Raw genomic sequence first — 17,836 nt, 5'->3', positions numbered from 1 at the left:
GTTGGTGATGGCGAATATCGCAGACGATTTAACGATGAGCTGTATGAGCTTTACAACGATATAGACATAGTGCAGCGAATTAAAATTCAGCGGCTCCGCTGGCTTGGCCATGTCGTTCGGATGGACAGAAACGCTCCTGCTCTGAAAATATTCAACGCGGGCCGCGATGCTGGTAACAGAGGAAGAGGAAAGCCTCCTCTGCGTTGGAAAGACCAGGTGGAGAAGGACTTGGCTTCACTTGGCATTTTCAATTGGCGTCAGTTAGCACAGAAGAGAAATGACTGGCGAGCTGTTTTGGACTCGGCCAAAATCGCTTAGGCGGTTACAGCGCCAATTAAGAAGAAGAGAACAATAATTTGAGGCAGCGTTTATGAATTTCCAAAAAAAATTTTTTGAAGCACTCTAACACCTATATATTATTTCCGTAGTCGAGTAGAATTTTTAATTTACGAATCAAACATTGTAAGTTTTACATGAACATTCATGAAAAGATTCACGACGGGCATTCACCATAATAAGGAAAAAACTTTGAGAAACCCCTCATGGAAACTTTGTCTGAGTTGTGTGAAATCACTTAGATGTATGAATTTTATGTTACATAATTAGGTAGATATATACCTATGAATATTTACCTAAATATGTAACATAATATTCATAAATCTAAGTGATTTCACACAACTCAGATAAAGTTTCGATGAAAGGTTTCTCAAACCTTTTTCCTTATTAAGGTGAATGCCCCTCGTGAATTTTTTTATTATTGTTCATGTAAAGCTTACAATTTTTGATTCGTAGATTAAAAATCCAACTCTACTACGGAAATTTTGTTTTGCCCTGATTTTTCGAATTACATACATAAATACTACTGAAGCTTGAGGGCTCCGAACACTGACTGGCAGCCTTTTGGCAGCAAGTTAGCAGCTGACTTCAATCCATTTCAGTAGCGTTGCCACATAATCCGCTTTGAAATGCATGGTATAAACACTATACTCAATATATTCAAACCTTCGTATAAACGAGGTAACTGATATATAGGCACTTAGTCAACGAGTTTTCATGTGCGGCGTTGGCATACAGAGAGAGTATCCGCTTAGAAAATCTGAGAACCCCGGTTCGAATCGCAGCTGGCCAAAGGTTTTTTTTTTTATTTTTTTTATCTAAAATTGATTACAATGTAATGCAGAAGCGGGAAATTGGTCGGAGCCTAGGACATTCAATGTCAAATGTAAATAGAATTGCATATGTGCTTGTACCAAACTTTGGACTACATACTTACAATCACCTGCAGTCTAGTTTGTGGTGTGCTCTAAGTCTATTTCAATATCCTACAGTGTGCTTATCCATACAAATCGCGTGCTGTGGTGTTGATGGAAATTCAACATTTGAAAGCACATTTATATATCTGGCTGTAGCTGAGTGCGCAAAGATGCTTGCCAGAATTTGTTGATATATCCAGAGAGGGTCAGGGTTCGAATTCCACTGCAGGTAAAATGCAAATTAAATATATTTTTTTTTGTTTCTTATCTTGATTATTCGCTTAACGGATGCTTTTTCAGACCGAACGCGGTCGTTTTAATATGCGCGTAATTGAATTGAATATTTACCAATATACAGTACTTTCGTTGACGTTTATAGTAAGATCAATTACGTTTCTATTTGATTTTAATATTTTTTCCCCTCAGTGTAATGCCATCACGCATTACATGACATTTGATACGATGACCGGTGGCGTTTAGCGTAATAATGAAATTATCGAAACAGAACATACCGTGATTTGATGATACAATATATGCCTAATATAAATTAGAGTAAGCATATGAAATGTTTCCTTATAGTATGTACGTTATATATGTACCGTACAATATCATAAAATAAAAAGTAATTTTTAGCACCAGGCTACACTATGTAATGATGGAAACAGCTATTTTCTTTTACTGAAGCGAATTAAACTAGACAAGAAGTGTTTGTGCACTTTTTCAAACCGCATTCATGTTTTCACAATGCTTTGAAAAGTCAGTTCGAGTGAATACGATAAATTTTTCGAATGCGCATTAAAACTCTGTTTATAAATGTGATTTCAAATAACACGCATGCGTTGAAACCGTTTTCAAGCAACGTATAAACGTGGTAATTATCTGTATATTTTCTTTGACAAAAGCTAACTATATTTCTATGGCGATGGCCGCGAAATAGTCAAGGGTGGTTTACCTCTGCATTAGATGTAGTCAAGGGTGGTTAGCTCTGCATTTGATGTAACTAACTTTCAACTAACCACTTTTGGAAATAAAATATCAATAGGAAAAACAAAATATTTTTTTTTTATTTTTATTTTTTTATTTTTGTTTACTTTATTTATTTTATTACATTTCCTTATTCCTGCTTCGTTATTCTGCTGTAGGTGATCCCATATTCGAACTCCGTCAGACATAACTTCAAAATGATAATATGAAATTTCGATCTTCCTTTTATTTGTTCTCAATTCGAAAAAGTATTTGCGAAGTGCAGGATGTTTAAATAGAAACGCGTTTAAAGAAAACAATCTTCTCCATTACTCCTGCATTACTTGTCAACTAGTTTCAAGTTAGCCTTTTGTAGCTAACTACAAGTTATATATTTTATAGAAATCCATATATGTTATACTTCTATATTGGTAGTAAGCTAACATCTCAATGTGTAAGAATTCCGAAATCAAAGCGAGACAGTCTAGTACTGTTTTTATCAATGTATTGTGTACTTGAGTGCCGTTTTTGTAAATGTGTCGTGTACATGTTTATTTATAAACGTATGTGTTCCTTTTCTTTTGTACGTGTTTATTGATATATCTGTACTGTAGTGTTTTCGGACGGTACTAGCTCTTACTGCCAATATAGGAGTATTACATATATGTAGAAATCCCTCAAAAAATCTAACTACAAGTGGTTTATTTTTTATCAATTGATAATTTTTTTCTGAAGGGTATGGACATATGGTGCCCAGGTGTGTACTTCTGCTGGTGGCAAGAGTATACAGGTAAAGAAAATAGGTTGTCGATGTGATTGAGACGGTCAACAGGTTTCGTTAGAAAAACTTATTATTTCGTGTATAATACATTTATTTTTCTTACATACTATTTACATAAGTATATATTTCATGGAAATTATCATTTAATCAAATTTCGAAAAAATTGTATTTCTGCAGTGAAAACGCGGCCATTCGTTTTGAATTTCGATAAACGAAGTCGTTCATTGGGATTTCTAGTAGTGGTGGCAAACTATCGATAGTGGCGACTATCGATAGTGGATGATATTTTTTTTCGCCTATTTTGAAAAAGATAAAAAATCTAATTGGGGTGTATTCATAGTCAAAATTAAGTTGATACTTAAAGCTGGTTGTAACTTTATTGAGAGATAACCCGTCCAAAATTATGTCAAAAGCTACACTAGCTTTAAGTACCAACTTAATTTTGACTATGAATACGCCCCATTGCGTTAAATATAGTTTTTTAAATACCATAAGGACCTACCTTAATAACTAAAGTATGATTTAAAAAACTAAACATATTTACGTATTCTGCTTTCTAAAGCCAATTGTTTTTTAATGGTGATTTTGTTTCTACCGAAAAATGTCGCCTTTTGATTTCTCTTTCTCTTATCGTGTTCGATTCTAAATTAAGGCAAAGGGTGAGAAAACTATATGTTCGTTTCTTCTCTGCCCTGTAAAGCTTTGTCAGGGGATATGGTTGGCCTGAAAATGAGATGGTTGTTTAAAACGACAATATTATGGAATGTGTGAGCTAGACAAGGACAAGAAGGCAAAACCATGCCTTTTTACAGGGTTGGGTGTAACATCAAACACATTTTGCACCGCGGAAGGGCAACATTTTTTGGAAGAAACGAAATCACCATAAGAAACATAGCATGTCAACATTTTTGGGTTTCAGTTGCAATCTGTTTTCGTTTACTATTAAAGCTGCTTTACTGAACATTCGTTCCGATTCTACTGATTACGTTAGGCCAACATAGTTGCCATATATTCTTTTATATAAAAGTATTGCCGCTTTGTAAAGTGCACATTCACCATTTTTGTGTCTTATATTTGGAAAATTTTCAATAGTGAAAATACTCGATCGTTTTGAAAAACTATTGATAGCGAAAAAAAGCCGAAACCATCGATAGTATCGATAGTGCCATCGATAGTTTGCCACCACTAATTTCTACATATAAAACGCCAGACAAACGGGCATGCTTATGCAGAAAAACTAGCAGACAAATGCGCATAATAATTTTGCCCTGACAGACGACAGTATTGCGAATTAACGAGCGGCAAGGTCATGGATTCAAGTCCCACGAGGCCAGTCGAATTTTCTTGTACTTCGTTTTTATTCATTTTTTTATAAGTCCTATTTTTTGACGTTGCTTTCAGTTAGTTGTTGTTGACTTTTAAATAAAACTCAACTCTAAAAATTAAAATTAACTAATAGTAAAATAAAAAATGTGATATAAAATACAAAATAAAGCCAATGAAAATAAAACAAAGTTAATTAAACATCAAATAAAATATCAAATAAAATAAAATATCGAACCTGGCAGCTACAGACTTGTAGCACGCAACTCTCACCACTCGGCTACCGCGGACGCCAAACTCGCCTGCTTTTTTTACTTACTTGTACAAAAGACAACAGCATGTCGTGCATTTGTTCGGCTCCTTATGCGCATTTCATAGAGGAAATGCATGAGTTAATGCAACTAAAGGCTGTTTATGCAAATAAGCGAGTCCCGTTTGTCACCCTATAACTTACACAGGCCAACCAAAATGAAAAAAAAATGTTGGTGCGACAAATGTTAAAGCTGTTTTTGATAGACTTTTTTGTGTTGATTACGAATCGGTAAGTACAAAGGATCCAGGTTTTGAGAAAATCGAGGTCAAAGTGTCAAAAAATCGGGCTTTTGCAATATTTAAGAAGCTCTAGCAAAGAGCAAAAAGGTGGTAGAACCTTCCACTTAGGCTTAGATTAAAGCAAGAACCCTCGACTACTATCCTTGAAAATACCATTCCTGCACATTGAATTTATGGTCACTTATAGTCATTTATTGAGCAGTAAAATTTGACTTTGGGCGAAGTTTGAGTCCCTGCCGCAATTAAACAAAAGGTGATAGAACCTTCCACTTAAGCTTAAATTAAGGCTGAACTTTCGACTACAATCCCTAAAAATACCATCTCTTCGTCTTGACCCTAAGATCACTTATAGTCGTTTATTGAACAGCAAAAACTGATTTTGGCAGCATTTTTTTTTTCAATAGCACAATTTGCCAGCATTTTTCTATTGTTCAACAAATGACTATAAATGGCCATCAAGTAAAGGTGCAGGGATGGTATTTTCAGGGGCAGTAGCCTAGGGTTCTAGCTTTAAGTTAAGCCTAAGTGGAATGTTCTACCACATTTTTACTCTTTGCTCGAGCTTCTCAAATATTGAAAAAAAAACGAATTTTGACAATTTGACCACGATTTTCTCAAAATCTGTACGTGATGGAATCTTTATAATTACGGATTCGTAATCAGCTCAAAAAGTCTATCAAAAAGAGATTTAACATTTGCCGCACCAAAATCAGTGTTGCCCTGTGTTATCAACTGCTTCTGGATAAGAGTGCAATATTACTACATGGTTCAGCCGTTTTTGGTGCGTTGTCGAGCGCAAATAATTTTTCACCATACGCAAAACAGAAAAGACCCTCTCGTTAGAGCACGAAGACTCTGAAATTGTAACCAGTAATCTAATGAAGCGTACATATTCAGGAACAAGTCCCACACACAATTCGCTTTCACTCAAAAATTGCACAACATCATTCACAGATCCTGGATTTTGCTCTTTGCGCCTAATTACCCTGTGGGGAAAATCTCTAGTTCTGAACTGGTGCGCTTCAAGTACATTTAGACCCAGTACTGGTTCGCGATAAATCTCTTTTGCATGCAAGCAACATGGCGATGTCCTAGGAAGTGTCAATTGCCCCCCGCTGCATCCCTTTTTCGGATCCGATATCGTACCGAGTAATGTGAAAGCGCTCTAACTTCGAAACAATTTTTATTTAGATGTGTGCTTATTATTTGAATACAATTTTTTTCCACTAGAATCCACAGCATTGAAACTAGAAGCAACAGCATTGACTTTATCGGCACATATACAGGCAGGTTATGCTTTACTTCCGAGTGAATTTCAACCCCTTGGAATAGGAATGCGAAGTAGCTTTGGCTGAAGTTCACCAGAAGTTAATGCAGAACTTGCCTGATAAAAATTGTTAAGAGAGCTGAAGAAAAATTAAACAGTGTAAAGTTTTTAGCTAAAATCTATTTTTATCAAAAAACAGGGATTTGTTTTAATAAAAAATATTGTAGGCCAAATTGAATCCGGTAATTCAATTCATCCGATTAAAAAATATACAGTGACTGAAATTTCTGCCTTTAAGTTAGTGCCTTTTCCAATGGAAAATATCCATGTTTAAGAATGTATTCCGCGACAACAGGCAATCATTTCTTGAAATTTTATCCGAATATTTTGTTATTTATTGCAACCAAAATATTTAAGTTAAAGTTGCATTTTTATTTCTATACATATGTAAGTGAATATGCACTGAATGTGTAATATTTTACTTTTACCAGTGTTTTTGTACACTTTTGAATAAAATTCAATAGATTTTTACACAAGAAAAATTGAGCTATTTATTTTTTTAAATGCATATTTTAAACATGTTTTCGATATTATTCGTGCATATTTATGCATATGTCTTATTTTATCGCCCTTCTGATGAACATACATGAATATATACCAAAACGGACGGGGAAAACGGAAGTTTTCCAAATATCTCGAGAACGGGGCGAGGGAAAAATTTGAAAAAATCACACGTACATACATCGAAATTCTCTATGAAAAGAAATATTAAATTATTTTCCTTGAAAAACAAATTAATAAAAAAATTAGTGTATGAAAATATGCCATCTCAAAAAAAATAGAAAAAAAATCACAATGGTAGCTCTGAGTATTGCACAATATTTAAGTATAGTATTATGGGGTGCACTCTACAATAATTTGAGTTATGCTTTTTTTTACAACGAAGTTGAGTAAAATTTTTTCAAATTTTTTTCCTGCCCCGTTCTCGAGATATTTGGGAAACTATTAAATCGATTTGTTTTTGTTTTTGGTCTGTAAAGTTTTTAAAAATGTATTAATCAAGCTCAAATTTCATATTTATTTATTAAAACGAGCTTCAAAAAAAGGCAAAAAAGGCATATATTTTTTTAATTTTGTTATGTACTTCCTATATGTAAAATGTGAAGGTCCAATTAAAGATATAAAAACATACATTCAGTGGTCAAAAATTTATAACCGAACCACTTTTTGCCAAGTTTTAACGTATTATATTTGTTGTTATTTAACTTTTGTTATATTTTTAAATAAAAATATAGTTCGTTCTTTAGCAAAACCCGTGGAAATCCATNATTTGTTGTTATTGAACTTTTGTTATATTTTTAAATAAAAATATAGTTCGTTCTTTAACAAAACCCGTGGAAATCCATGTTTCCAAATTTGAGCAGTCCACTTGCAAAGGCTATGTAACTTTTTTTAGATTCTTAGTTTTTGGTGAGTAACGTACCAGTATTTAAAGTAGTTTCATGTCCACTAACAATACAGTGCAAAATCTTTCTATTTTCTGAAAAAATAGCAAAAGTCGCTATAACACTTAAGTATTTATACACTTCAAAAGTCTCCATCTTCTGATGAACTTAGAAACTGCAAGAAAACGTGGTAGTTTCGGTGCCTAGTGGAAGGCGTCGTAAAAAAGAAGCAGACCAATCTTCATGGAAGAGCGAACGCGAAAAGCAAAAAAAAGATAGCTATGTAAAAGTTACTGTTTCAAAACTCGCTATATTCAATTTTAATATATAAAAAATTGGCAAAAATTACCACACTGCGATATTGTTTTTTAATGTTATTAGGCTCTTGTTTATCCAAATTTTCAGATAATACAATTTGGATGTTACTTGTTGTTGTTGACGTTTTTTTAAATTATGGCTCACTATTATAAAATCACATAACGCTGTTTGCAAGTGGACTACTCATTTGTGCAATTTAAAAAAAAAATCAACAAACTTTCGTACAAATTTCGAACTTTAAAAATTCTAAAAAATCAATCGACATTTGTAGCCATTTTAAACGTGTACTTTATTCTACTAGGATTCAATGGGCTACAAAACTGCATACTCAGAATTTAATTAAAAAACTCGAAATTTTAACAAAAATTTGTAGAATTTTTTTTTGATTGCATGCATTTTTAAGTTAGTGTCACTCGATTGGTATATTTGTACAGATTTGTACATTTTTATATTGGGCTATTGGTAAACAAAAAGTGGCACATTTTTTTTGCATTCAAAAGATTGGTACAATATAGCGATGTTCTATCAATAAATTAATTTTCGTGATTGGGATAGTGAAAAATATTTTGGGTGTTCAAACAATTGGGATACGATTTACACCAAATTTTAGCAAATACCCAGTCGTGTGACACTGCCTTTAAACTTGTATTTATACGGATGTTGGTAAGGAACGAACTATAAAAACCTAACGGAATTTAAATAACAACAAAAATAATATTTCAAAATTTGTCAAAATTTGGTGCGGCTATAATTTTTTCGACTACTGTACATAAGTTGGCTATGATTACTCGGCCGTGCTATCATAGTAGCACAATGCCACTCATATTTGACTTACAAATAAACTACGGACAGGAATTTCATGATTTCAACCCTGTTTTTATGAAAAATTTTATTTTTATCAGTAATTTTCTTTTAATCAAAATATGTTGAAATGAAACTAAAAAAAATTTTGCCAGACTAAAGACTTTGGGGAATTTAGTGACCAGTCAAAACGTAGGAAAACTGCCTAGCTTCGTCAAGATTATTCCCACGAACAATGAACGTTCGCAGCACAAATGAGCCTGCGAGCTAGTGGAAAGCGCAGTGAAGCCAAACAAGTTCTCGACACTATTAATCCCCCATCTGAAGAAACTTCTCTGAACTGCTGCATGTTTTTTTTCGAATCGCGAAAAAAGATTTCAAAGCGTATCGTGAACGTTTTAGCCAAAAAACTTCAAAGAAAGCTAACCTTGAAGATGTATTTCATCGTCTACTTTATTCTTCTGATCCTCATATTACGAGTTTAACACCTTTACAAACAGTAAAAAGAAAATCATTTGATCCCGAAGTAAAAGACATACTTTTAGAAGAGAATTTTGAATATGATGATTATATAAACGAATAAAATTTGTATCGTGCCTTATACCGTTTTGTTATTGTTTCTATTTTAAGTAATCTTTATGGCCCGTTACCATAATTACAATTATCAATGTACAATGAATTAGTTTTTCAGTGTTTAGAACACGAAATGTCTTATTGGAAATAGTTGATGATCTGGGTTTTTCCTAAATATCTACATAATTTTCAATTTAACAGGAAAAAAAATTTGTTGAACACAAAATAATTAGGGAGTTCACAAGGTGTTGTATACTATCGTACTGTTGTATGTCATAAACTTTAAACGGCTAAAACTATATTTAAGGTATTCGCAAGCTAACATAAAAGTTTTATTATGAAATTTGACACAATTAAAAAATAGTTGGTGGTGATTTCAAGTTATCTAAACATTTATTTAGCCGTTAAAAACTTTACAACATACAACAATACGACTAGTACGACACCTTGTGAACCACCCAAATGAAATAATGTTATATTTCCGTTTTTGATGTGTATTCGTAGTTTTCAGGGGAAAAATCCGGTTACAGACTTTTGAGCACCAACTTGTATGAAGCGGCCCCATTGTGCGAACAGCTGTCAGCCAAAAATCGCCAAACTCGTTTTCAAAGTGTTTTCGTTGTCAGTCCGAACATGGTATAAGAGGAAATGCCGAACCAATGAATTTAGCCTCCCATTTTGCAAACAAAAGGTGGTATGTTATATGTATTCATGACCAGGGTTGCCACATTGGTAAATTGTTACCAAAATTGGTAGAAAAAATTTGGGTTGGTAAAAGGCAAATTTTGTTTTCATTTTGGTAGATTTTTGTTGAATTGTTTAGTTTGAAAAACAAATAAAACTTTTCGTTACCGTTTTATTTTTCGTAGTTATCTTTTTATTACAAATTTCTTTTCAAAAGTGCAGTCTACTTTATTGCATTAATTTTCGAACACTTTAATGCACACTTTTTATATACATACGAATTAATGTATATCGATACAAGGCGAACATATCGTGCTCCATTCAAAACTCTTTTTACTGGAATTCGGTGAAGCTTTTGATTGCCTAAATATTTTAAATGATTATTTAAATAAAAAAAGAACGGTCAAGTATGTAATTACCCACTTCGAGATTGTTTAGTCTCAAGTATTATGGGCTATAAAACTCCATACCTTAAATTGTTCAAAAAATTCATAGTAAAAATTTCGAAATTTAGACGAAAATTTTTTTAATTTTTCTAAATGTTGTAATTAGCTTGAATCTTTGATTTTTATATGTTTGGCTAAAGCGCAAACAATATTCTTATAAAATAATACCAAAATAATTTTCTTAAAAAAAAATGGTGAATATTAAAAAAAAATCACCAAGCGTTTTTTGCGTCACTGTATTTATCTATACTAACTCCAGGCAATGGCAAACCTCCGAGTGTATTTCTGCCATGAAAAACAGCTTCTCATAAAAATACAATCGCCGTTCGGAGTCGGCGTAAAACTGTAGGTCCCTCCGCTTTGTGTGACAATATCAAGGCGCACGCCAAAAGTTGGAGGAGAAGCTCGGCCAAACACTAACATATGTGTAAGCGCCAATCTATTATTATTATTAACTCCAGTTGAAGGTTTTTCAAATGATGAATTTTCGTTGTTGCCTTTAGTTTCATCACTTTCGCTTTTGGTTGAAGGAAACTGAGAAGATGCCATTAATATGATCTCTTAAATAAAGAGTTCCTTAAACACAATTTGAATTCTTATTGAATTAACTGAAAAAAATAACAAAACTATAGTTTTCATTAAAATAACTAAAAAAAAATTGGTAGATATTTTCCACAATTGGTAGATTTTTTTCAAGTGGAAGGTAAGTATTTTTTTTTGTAAGTGGCAACCCAGTTCATGACTTGAACGTAAACTTAGCGGCAGATGAAGCAGGACCACAGATTATATTCCTAAAATAAAAGCTAAATTTAGGAATATAAACAAATAGAAATGTTCAAACTACAAGCTCAAAAACAGTAATTGATGCGGTGTTTTCAAGATATTGTAACGCCCTTGATTCACAAGTATAAACAAGTATCATATTTTATCAATCATACCGATAATTTCATGCATTCAAAGAATTAAAAATGAAAACGAATAACAAGATTTTAAATCCGCAAAAAAAATAATAAAATAAAATAATAAATATAAATAAAATTAAGTGAAATTTATATTTGATTTCTACCCTAACCTACATGTGTATGTATGTAACTGAATCGCCTAATAATAGGTTTACATATAAATAGATTATCCTCATTTCCGAGTTTAACTCCCAAATCTGTAATTAGAAAAAGAGATTAGCCGTACAAAATTATAATTATAAAATAATCTCAGATTAAACCGATAACTTTTTGGTGTACAACCTAGTTGTATCGATTATACTTGTGAAGTAGAGCAGGAATCTCAAATGTAAAACAAAAATAAAAATTGACGCTAGCAAGGAAAAGAGGTTTGTAAAGGTATTTTTAATAAAATATTAAGTTAAAAATATTTAAATTGCTTAATATGTGTAGCAGAAAAAAGTGACCACGGTGGCATAGAAAAAAAGGCTGACTTCTAAAACGTGTCAATACAATGGTTGGAAATTGTTATACTGCGGTATTGAAACTGTTTTTATATGCAGATTTGCGACACATTGCAACCATATAGATTGCATATTTTAAATATTCAATATACCAATGGAAAATTCAGAAAAACCCCAATGAAAAATTTTTCTGAATTTTCCATTTCTAAAACACCAATACTAACCAACAACAAACGAAGCATCAACTTTGTTTCTGATGCGCTGATTGCTCTAGCGATGCGTTTCGATAACTTTTCGGATGCGTTTTGGAAAAGTATACATTATCAACATTTTGTAGTTCGGCGTTATGGAACATTTTACTTTATACGTATGCAAAGCAATTGACGTTTTGGAAGTCAGTCAAACTTAACTTTTCCTCGAGTTGTGAGAATAACAAGCACAACCAATTTGACAGCTAACGAGCTTTGATTGAGATTATATTTATATGTCAACGCACTTTTATGCCTTGCCGTACGCATATGTTTACACATCGAATTTCATGAGTACCCAGTACTCACGCCTTTTTTTATTTTAAAATCAAAAAATATTTAGACGTCGCTCAAAGCGTTTCCATATATTTTATATGGAAAAAACAACTTTTCGTAGAAATGGTATATAATTCTTAAAAATCAATATTTTTCGATCGGAAAAATCTGCTTCTCTGCAGGAGATCCCCAATAATTTATTTAACCATTTTTTCTTAGTAACTACAATTTATAGCTCCTCCAAAAACCCCAAAATACCCCGAAAAATGCAATGGAGGCCAATAAAAAAAACGTTAGTTAAATAAACAAGTTGGTATTACTATTGAGGTGAGAGAATTAAAATTCCGACTTTAGTCTTTTCGAAAGATCATTACCAAATTAACAGAAATAAGTTAAAAAGATCGCTTACATTTCATGTTAATGGTAACTTAAGTAACCTTATATCGTAATTTAATTTTTATTTCAATTAGGTAATTCCATATGTATTTTTTATACCTAAGACCAGTGTTGCCACTGCCTTAGCCTTTAAAGCATCCATAAAAAATCGAAAACTGTATCCAAATGTATCCACCGAAAAGAGTTTCTTTCTTTTACTGAAACTTGGCTGAAACCTCACATTTTCGNTGAAACCGGCTAAAAACTTACATAAACTTATATTTTCACATAATATATATACACACATTTACTCACACATACATTGTTGAATATTTAATTCACAAGGATGTTTTTCTCTTTCGCAAAAGTCGGTCCTATCATAACTATGTAAAATGTGGATTCTTAACCTAAAAATATCAACAAATACAACCCTGCTTTCAGTTTTCGTCGACATTTTTATGCAACCTATCTTTGCTTCCTGCCCACCGTGTGTGCCTAAACGCATGTATGTTCCTGACGAACAAACACAGTTATGGTTCACTAAAGAACTGAGAAATTTGAAAAACAGAAAGTCACGTTCTTTTAGATTACACAAAAAACCGGTTTACACTCATACTATGTAAAATACTCACTTTTGCGTCATAAGTTTTTTGAATTAAACAAAAAGTGTTAAAAAGCTTACTTGTGTAAAATCAAACGGCGTATAATATATAATCCCAAATCATTTTATGACTTCGTAAACTCCAAGCGAAAAGTACGTGGGTTTCCTTCCGCCATGAAGTATTAAAATACCGTCTCTAGTGATAATCAAACAATTTCTAACATGTTCGCTCAGTTTTCTAAATCCAATTATTCCACTAACTCACATGCTAACATTGACTATCCTTTTAAACTATGTCGTAGTTTATTTGAAATCCTTAAAGCAGTCCTTCAATTATGGTCCTGACCAGATCCCTACTTGTATTCTTATAAATTGTGCTGATTATGTCTATGAGCCGTTAACAGTGTTATTTAATTTGTCTCTTAAAGAGGGCGTTTTTCCAACTATATGGAAGGAGTCGTACATAACCCCGTTACATATGTAAAAATTAATTGAAATACGCTTTTAGATTTTGCCCGGTCTTGCGACAGTTTCGGCTTGTGGTTTAATACTAAATTCAATTTCAGTACAATTCATTTATGAAGAGAATTCAACATTAGAAGTGTGAATGTGTGTAAAGCAGGGATCACACGATTTGTACATTTGGCTAAAAATTTGCAAAATTCATAGACAAACCGTGTGAACACTAAATTTTATTTGTCATTTATCAGAAAAGCCAAATATTTGGCTTCATGTGGCAAATCAAAAACAGCCTTAGTGGCCAAATCGTGTGAACGCAACCCTGCTACTTAAGCCAAATAAAAATTACGCAAATGACCAAATATCTGATTTGCCACTTGATGACAAATGCTTGTGACAAATATACAAATATGGTTGAGCAGTATTGCCATTTTATTAATATGTTCGAGATTGTGAAGTTTTTCACTCCAATTTTGACACCAATAATTTTAAAATATTTGTTTAAAATGAACCAAGGCAAATTTCTACAAGGTGATAGCAGCAGCACAAAAACAAAAAACTACACTAATAAATTAAACGCACAATGACAATGAGAACACAAATAAATAAAATATATAAATTTTTTAATATACCACGTTTCTATAAATGGACTAAAAAATAGAAAATAATATGGTTGTTCACGCTTGCCTGAGTATCAGGTTATCTTGTTATGTGGTAATATTTTTTATTCAGTTTACAATAATAAAATACTCTACAGAATAATTTTGTTTTAACCAGATAGTCCATTAATAGAAACGTGGTATATTAAAAAGTATTTTTTTATTGTATGTTTTTCTACTTTTTAGTCTTGTCTGTATACAATTTTGCAATAGATATTAAAATAAATCATTGAGATTCTGATACATATATGTATCGTATTTTATCAAACTGACATTTTATTTATTCTCTCTTACAACCTACGTGTATATTCTTAAGTATGTACATACATATGAGCAGCAATTAATTCCATTTAAATAAATGGCGTACCGTGCGGTTCCCCTGCAGTAGCGCATTGCATATTTTCAGGCGTAGTAATAATGCGATTGTTAAATATTTAACTGCTCCCGGCGAGGTAGATGTCTAGACTAGTTTGTTTACAATTGCCGCAATTCGCCTTGAAAATTTGCCTATTATTCCCCGAGCATATCTCAAGATAAATTAACAATTTATACATTGTTGTAAGCGGCGAAATGTATTTTTCATCGGGTAAACAGAAATAAAGTTATGGGCAAGTACATGCAAATGTGCTTCAACCAATGAAAAACGCGTTTTTAGACCTTATGCATATGCATAATTAGACCTGCTTGATTAAACAACCTCAGCTATGTCTCAGGGAAAGTATATTTTCACTGTCAATCAACAGTTTATTGTAAAAGTGGTAGTGATTTTTTCTTCGACTTGGTAATTTTTTCGTCTATACTTGGTTAAAAACTTTTGTACTGCGGCAACACTGGGTCTTCTCGCCCCAAAATCAGCTGTTTTATCCATTCAAGTGAACACAAATAAAAACAAAATACATTCAATTATTAAGTTGCTTTGATTAGGTTTCTTTAAAATATCTCGTATTTAACTTTAATCGTTAGATATTTTGGTGAGTTAATGCCTTTACATGAATAAGTGTACATATATATGTTAAAAACTGCAATTTATAATAGACAATGGAAGCGGTCGAAGATTTAGATCAGATTTTAATTACTGCAGTATGTGAGGATGTAGCCTCGACATCAACACCAATTAAAGATTCTGAGAAAAAAAAGAGAAAACGGCCGCATGTAACAACAGCTTGGACACAGGAGAACATCTTTAAATTAATTAACGCCATTGAAGTTCATTCATGCATATGGGAATATTCTTCTAGCGACTATAAAAATCGCCAACAAAAGGACGATGCATGGAAGCAAATTCAGGAAAAAATAGTTGTTCACAGCATGGATGAATGCAAGGCGAAATGGAGCAATATTAAGATCTCCTACAACAATATAAAAAAAAAATATGCAACTAAATCTGGTCAAGGCGCAATCGAAAAACCCCACTGGCCGTTCTGGTCTGCGATGAAATTTTATTATAATCATGACCGTGCTAAAACCACAACATCAGAGTCAAATCTGAGGTTGGACAGCGAAGTCGATATTTCAAACGATGATACTCAGACATCCAGTGTTAATGAAAATGCAAGTACATCGAGTAATAAATCGCCAGACGACATTTTAGTGTCAGCAATAAAAATGCTTGAACAAAAAGATGACAAATGGACAGTTTTCGGGCAATATATGGCAATGCAGATGAGGGATATTTCTGCACAGGACGAGCAAACAGCAAATGAACTACATGCGGAAATTATAAAGAAAACAATGGAAACGCTGTTGGCTGTTAATAAGACCAAATAACAGAGTGAAAATCTCCGAGCTAACCAACATTTTTTAGATGATCGATTTATTTCCGAACAAAAAACCATTTCGGTAAATATATAGAAAAAATTTCTCCCATGTGTACCAACTATGTAACTTTGGCAATTTTTGGAGATTCGCATTATTTCAACAGATATTTATGTTATCAGAATTTTAGTTGCAAGGCTTTGAATATTATTACGTATAGGTGATATTACCTTCCGATTGATATTTTTGCAGTCACAAAAACCGTGTTACATGTCCGTAGAAAAGCACGAAACACTGTAAAAATATCAATCGGAATATGATATAATCACTTATACATAACTATTCAAAAAACAAAGAAGATCTGTCAATTAAACTGCAAGTAACATACTTGAAATAATGCGAATCTCAAAAAATCGCCAAAGTTATATAGTTGGAACACTTTGAGGAATTTTACCCTATATACATATTTATGTATATTCTTTTCATATTTCTAATGAATTACTTTTAATTTTCTTGTTAATAAAATTTTAATTGTGGCACCTCCCACAAGAACAAACTGTTTACCTCTGGAATCGTGTATGCTAAGGTACTGAAATTTAGTAACATTTAAAATCTTATCAATATCGAACTAGCAGCGAAAGTGAAAAGTATTGCAAGAGGGGGAGTTACACATTCCGAACAAACAATTGCTCATAATTTTTTGTTACATGGAAGAAAATGCGCAATGCCGTCACCAAAAAAATATCAAAAATGAACGCGAATGTCAAAGCACTTCATACTTGCACGCTATTATACTGAAATATAATGGGCTATAAAATCGCATACCATAAGTTATTGTTGAAATTCTATTTGAACTTTTGATGAAAACGTGTTGAATCTTCTAAATTGTATACAAAGTTTGAAATTTGGATTGTTGGAATGAATGACTTTTATTTCTATAAAAAGATGAGCATTAAATAAATATAGAAACGTGGTCAAAATTGGTCAAAATGTTGTACAACTATTATTATGGCCATACGTGTATGCTGATTTCTAAACCAACACTCCCCGCCTGAAGATGTGTACTGACCCAGATGTTTATATTTTAAAGTCTATCTGACTTTTTTCAATTTTAACTATAGGTTTCATGAAAACATAGTTCATTCAATAACATAACGTCACTACACACGAATAAAGGCGCGCTAGTGTTTTGACGGCGAAAAAAGGCGTTTAAAAATATTTTGCGAAAAAAGATGCTTATAAAAAACTTTGGCGAAGTATGTTAAGAGTATTTGACGCTGAAGTTTTTTTATGCGTCTTTTTCGGCGTCAACTTTTGAGCTCGCGCCTTTATTCGTGTCTAGTGGCGATAAATCATACATAAATCAAAGTTCAAAGTTTTGTAAACAATTTTAAGCAAAATTTTAGCATAATCAAGTGCAAGTTTGAAGTGGCCAAAAATTCGCCTCGATTTTTGATAATCTGAATACTGAATAAAAATTTTGAGTGATTTTTCCTCGCCGCTTTCAGCTTTGGTTTATGTAGATGGTTTATGTTATTTTATGCACTACTATATTTTTATAAAACATTTAGTGAAAATTAAAAAATCGAATAAACCTTAAAATATAAACATCTGAGTATTGTTTGTAATCATCCGGTTGGGCACTGTAAATA

The 17,836-nt window shown here is 32.6% G+C and overlaps 2 protein-coding genes across 2 annotated transcripts in view; both read left to right on the top strand.

The window, feature by feature from the left end:
• LOC108359126 (forkhead box protein O) overlaps nucleotides 1–17,836 on the top strand; it is a 170,167-nt gene that overhangs the window by 42,904 nt on the left and 109,427 nt on the right. The window lies entirely within an intron of this gene.
• Nucleotides 14,767–17,324, top strand: LOC108359127 (uncharacterized). Its single transcript, XM_017610805.1, has 2 exons — nucleotides 14,767–15,400; nucleotides 15,465–17,324. The coding sequence occupies exon 2, from the start codon at nucleotides 15,468–15,470 to the stop codon at nucleotides 16,194–16,196; it is 729 nt and encodes a 242-aa protein (XP_017466294.1). The 5' UTR covers nucleotides 14,767–15,400; nucleotides 15,465–15,467; the 3' UTR covers nucleotides 16,197–17,324.

Source organism: Rhagoletis zephyria, unplaced genomic scaffold, assembly GCF_001687245.7.
Source record: "Rhagoletis zephyria isolate East Lansing unplaced genomic scaffold, Rhagoletis_zephyria_1.1 Rzeph_scaffold_00343, whole genome shotgun sequence".
Taxonomy (NCBI): domain Eukaryota; kingdom Metazoa; phylum Arthropoda; class Insecta; order Diptera; family Tephritidae; genus Rhagoletis; species Rhagoletis zephyria.
Note: the sequence above shows the minus strand (reverse complement) of the source record. Positions and strands in the feature narration are given on the sequence as shown.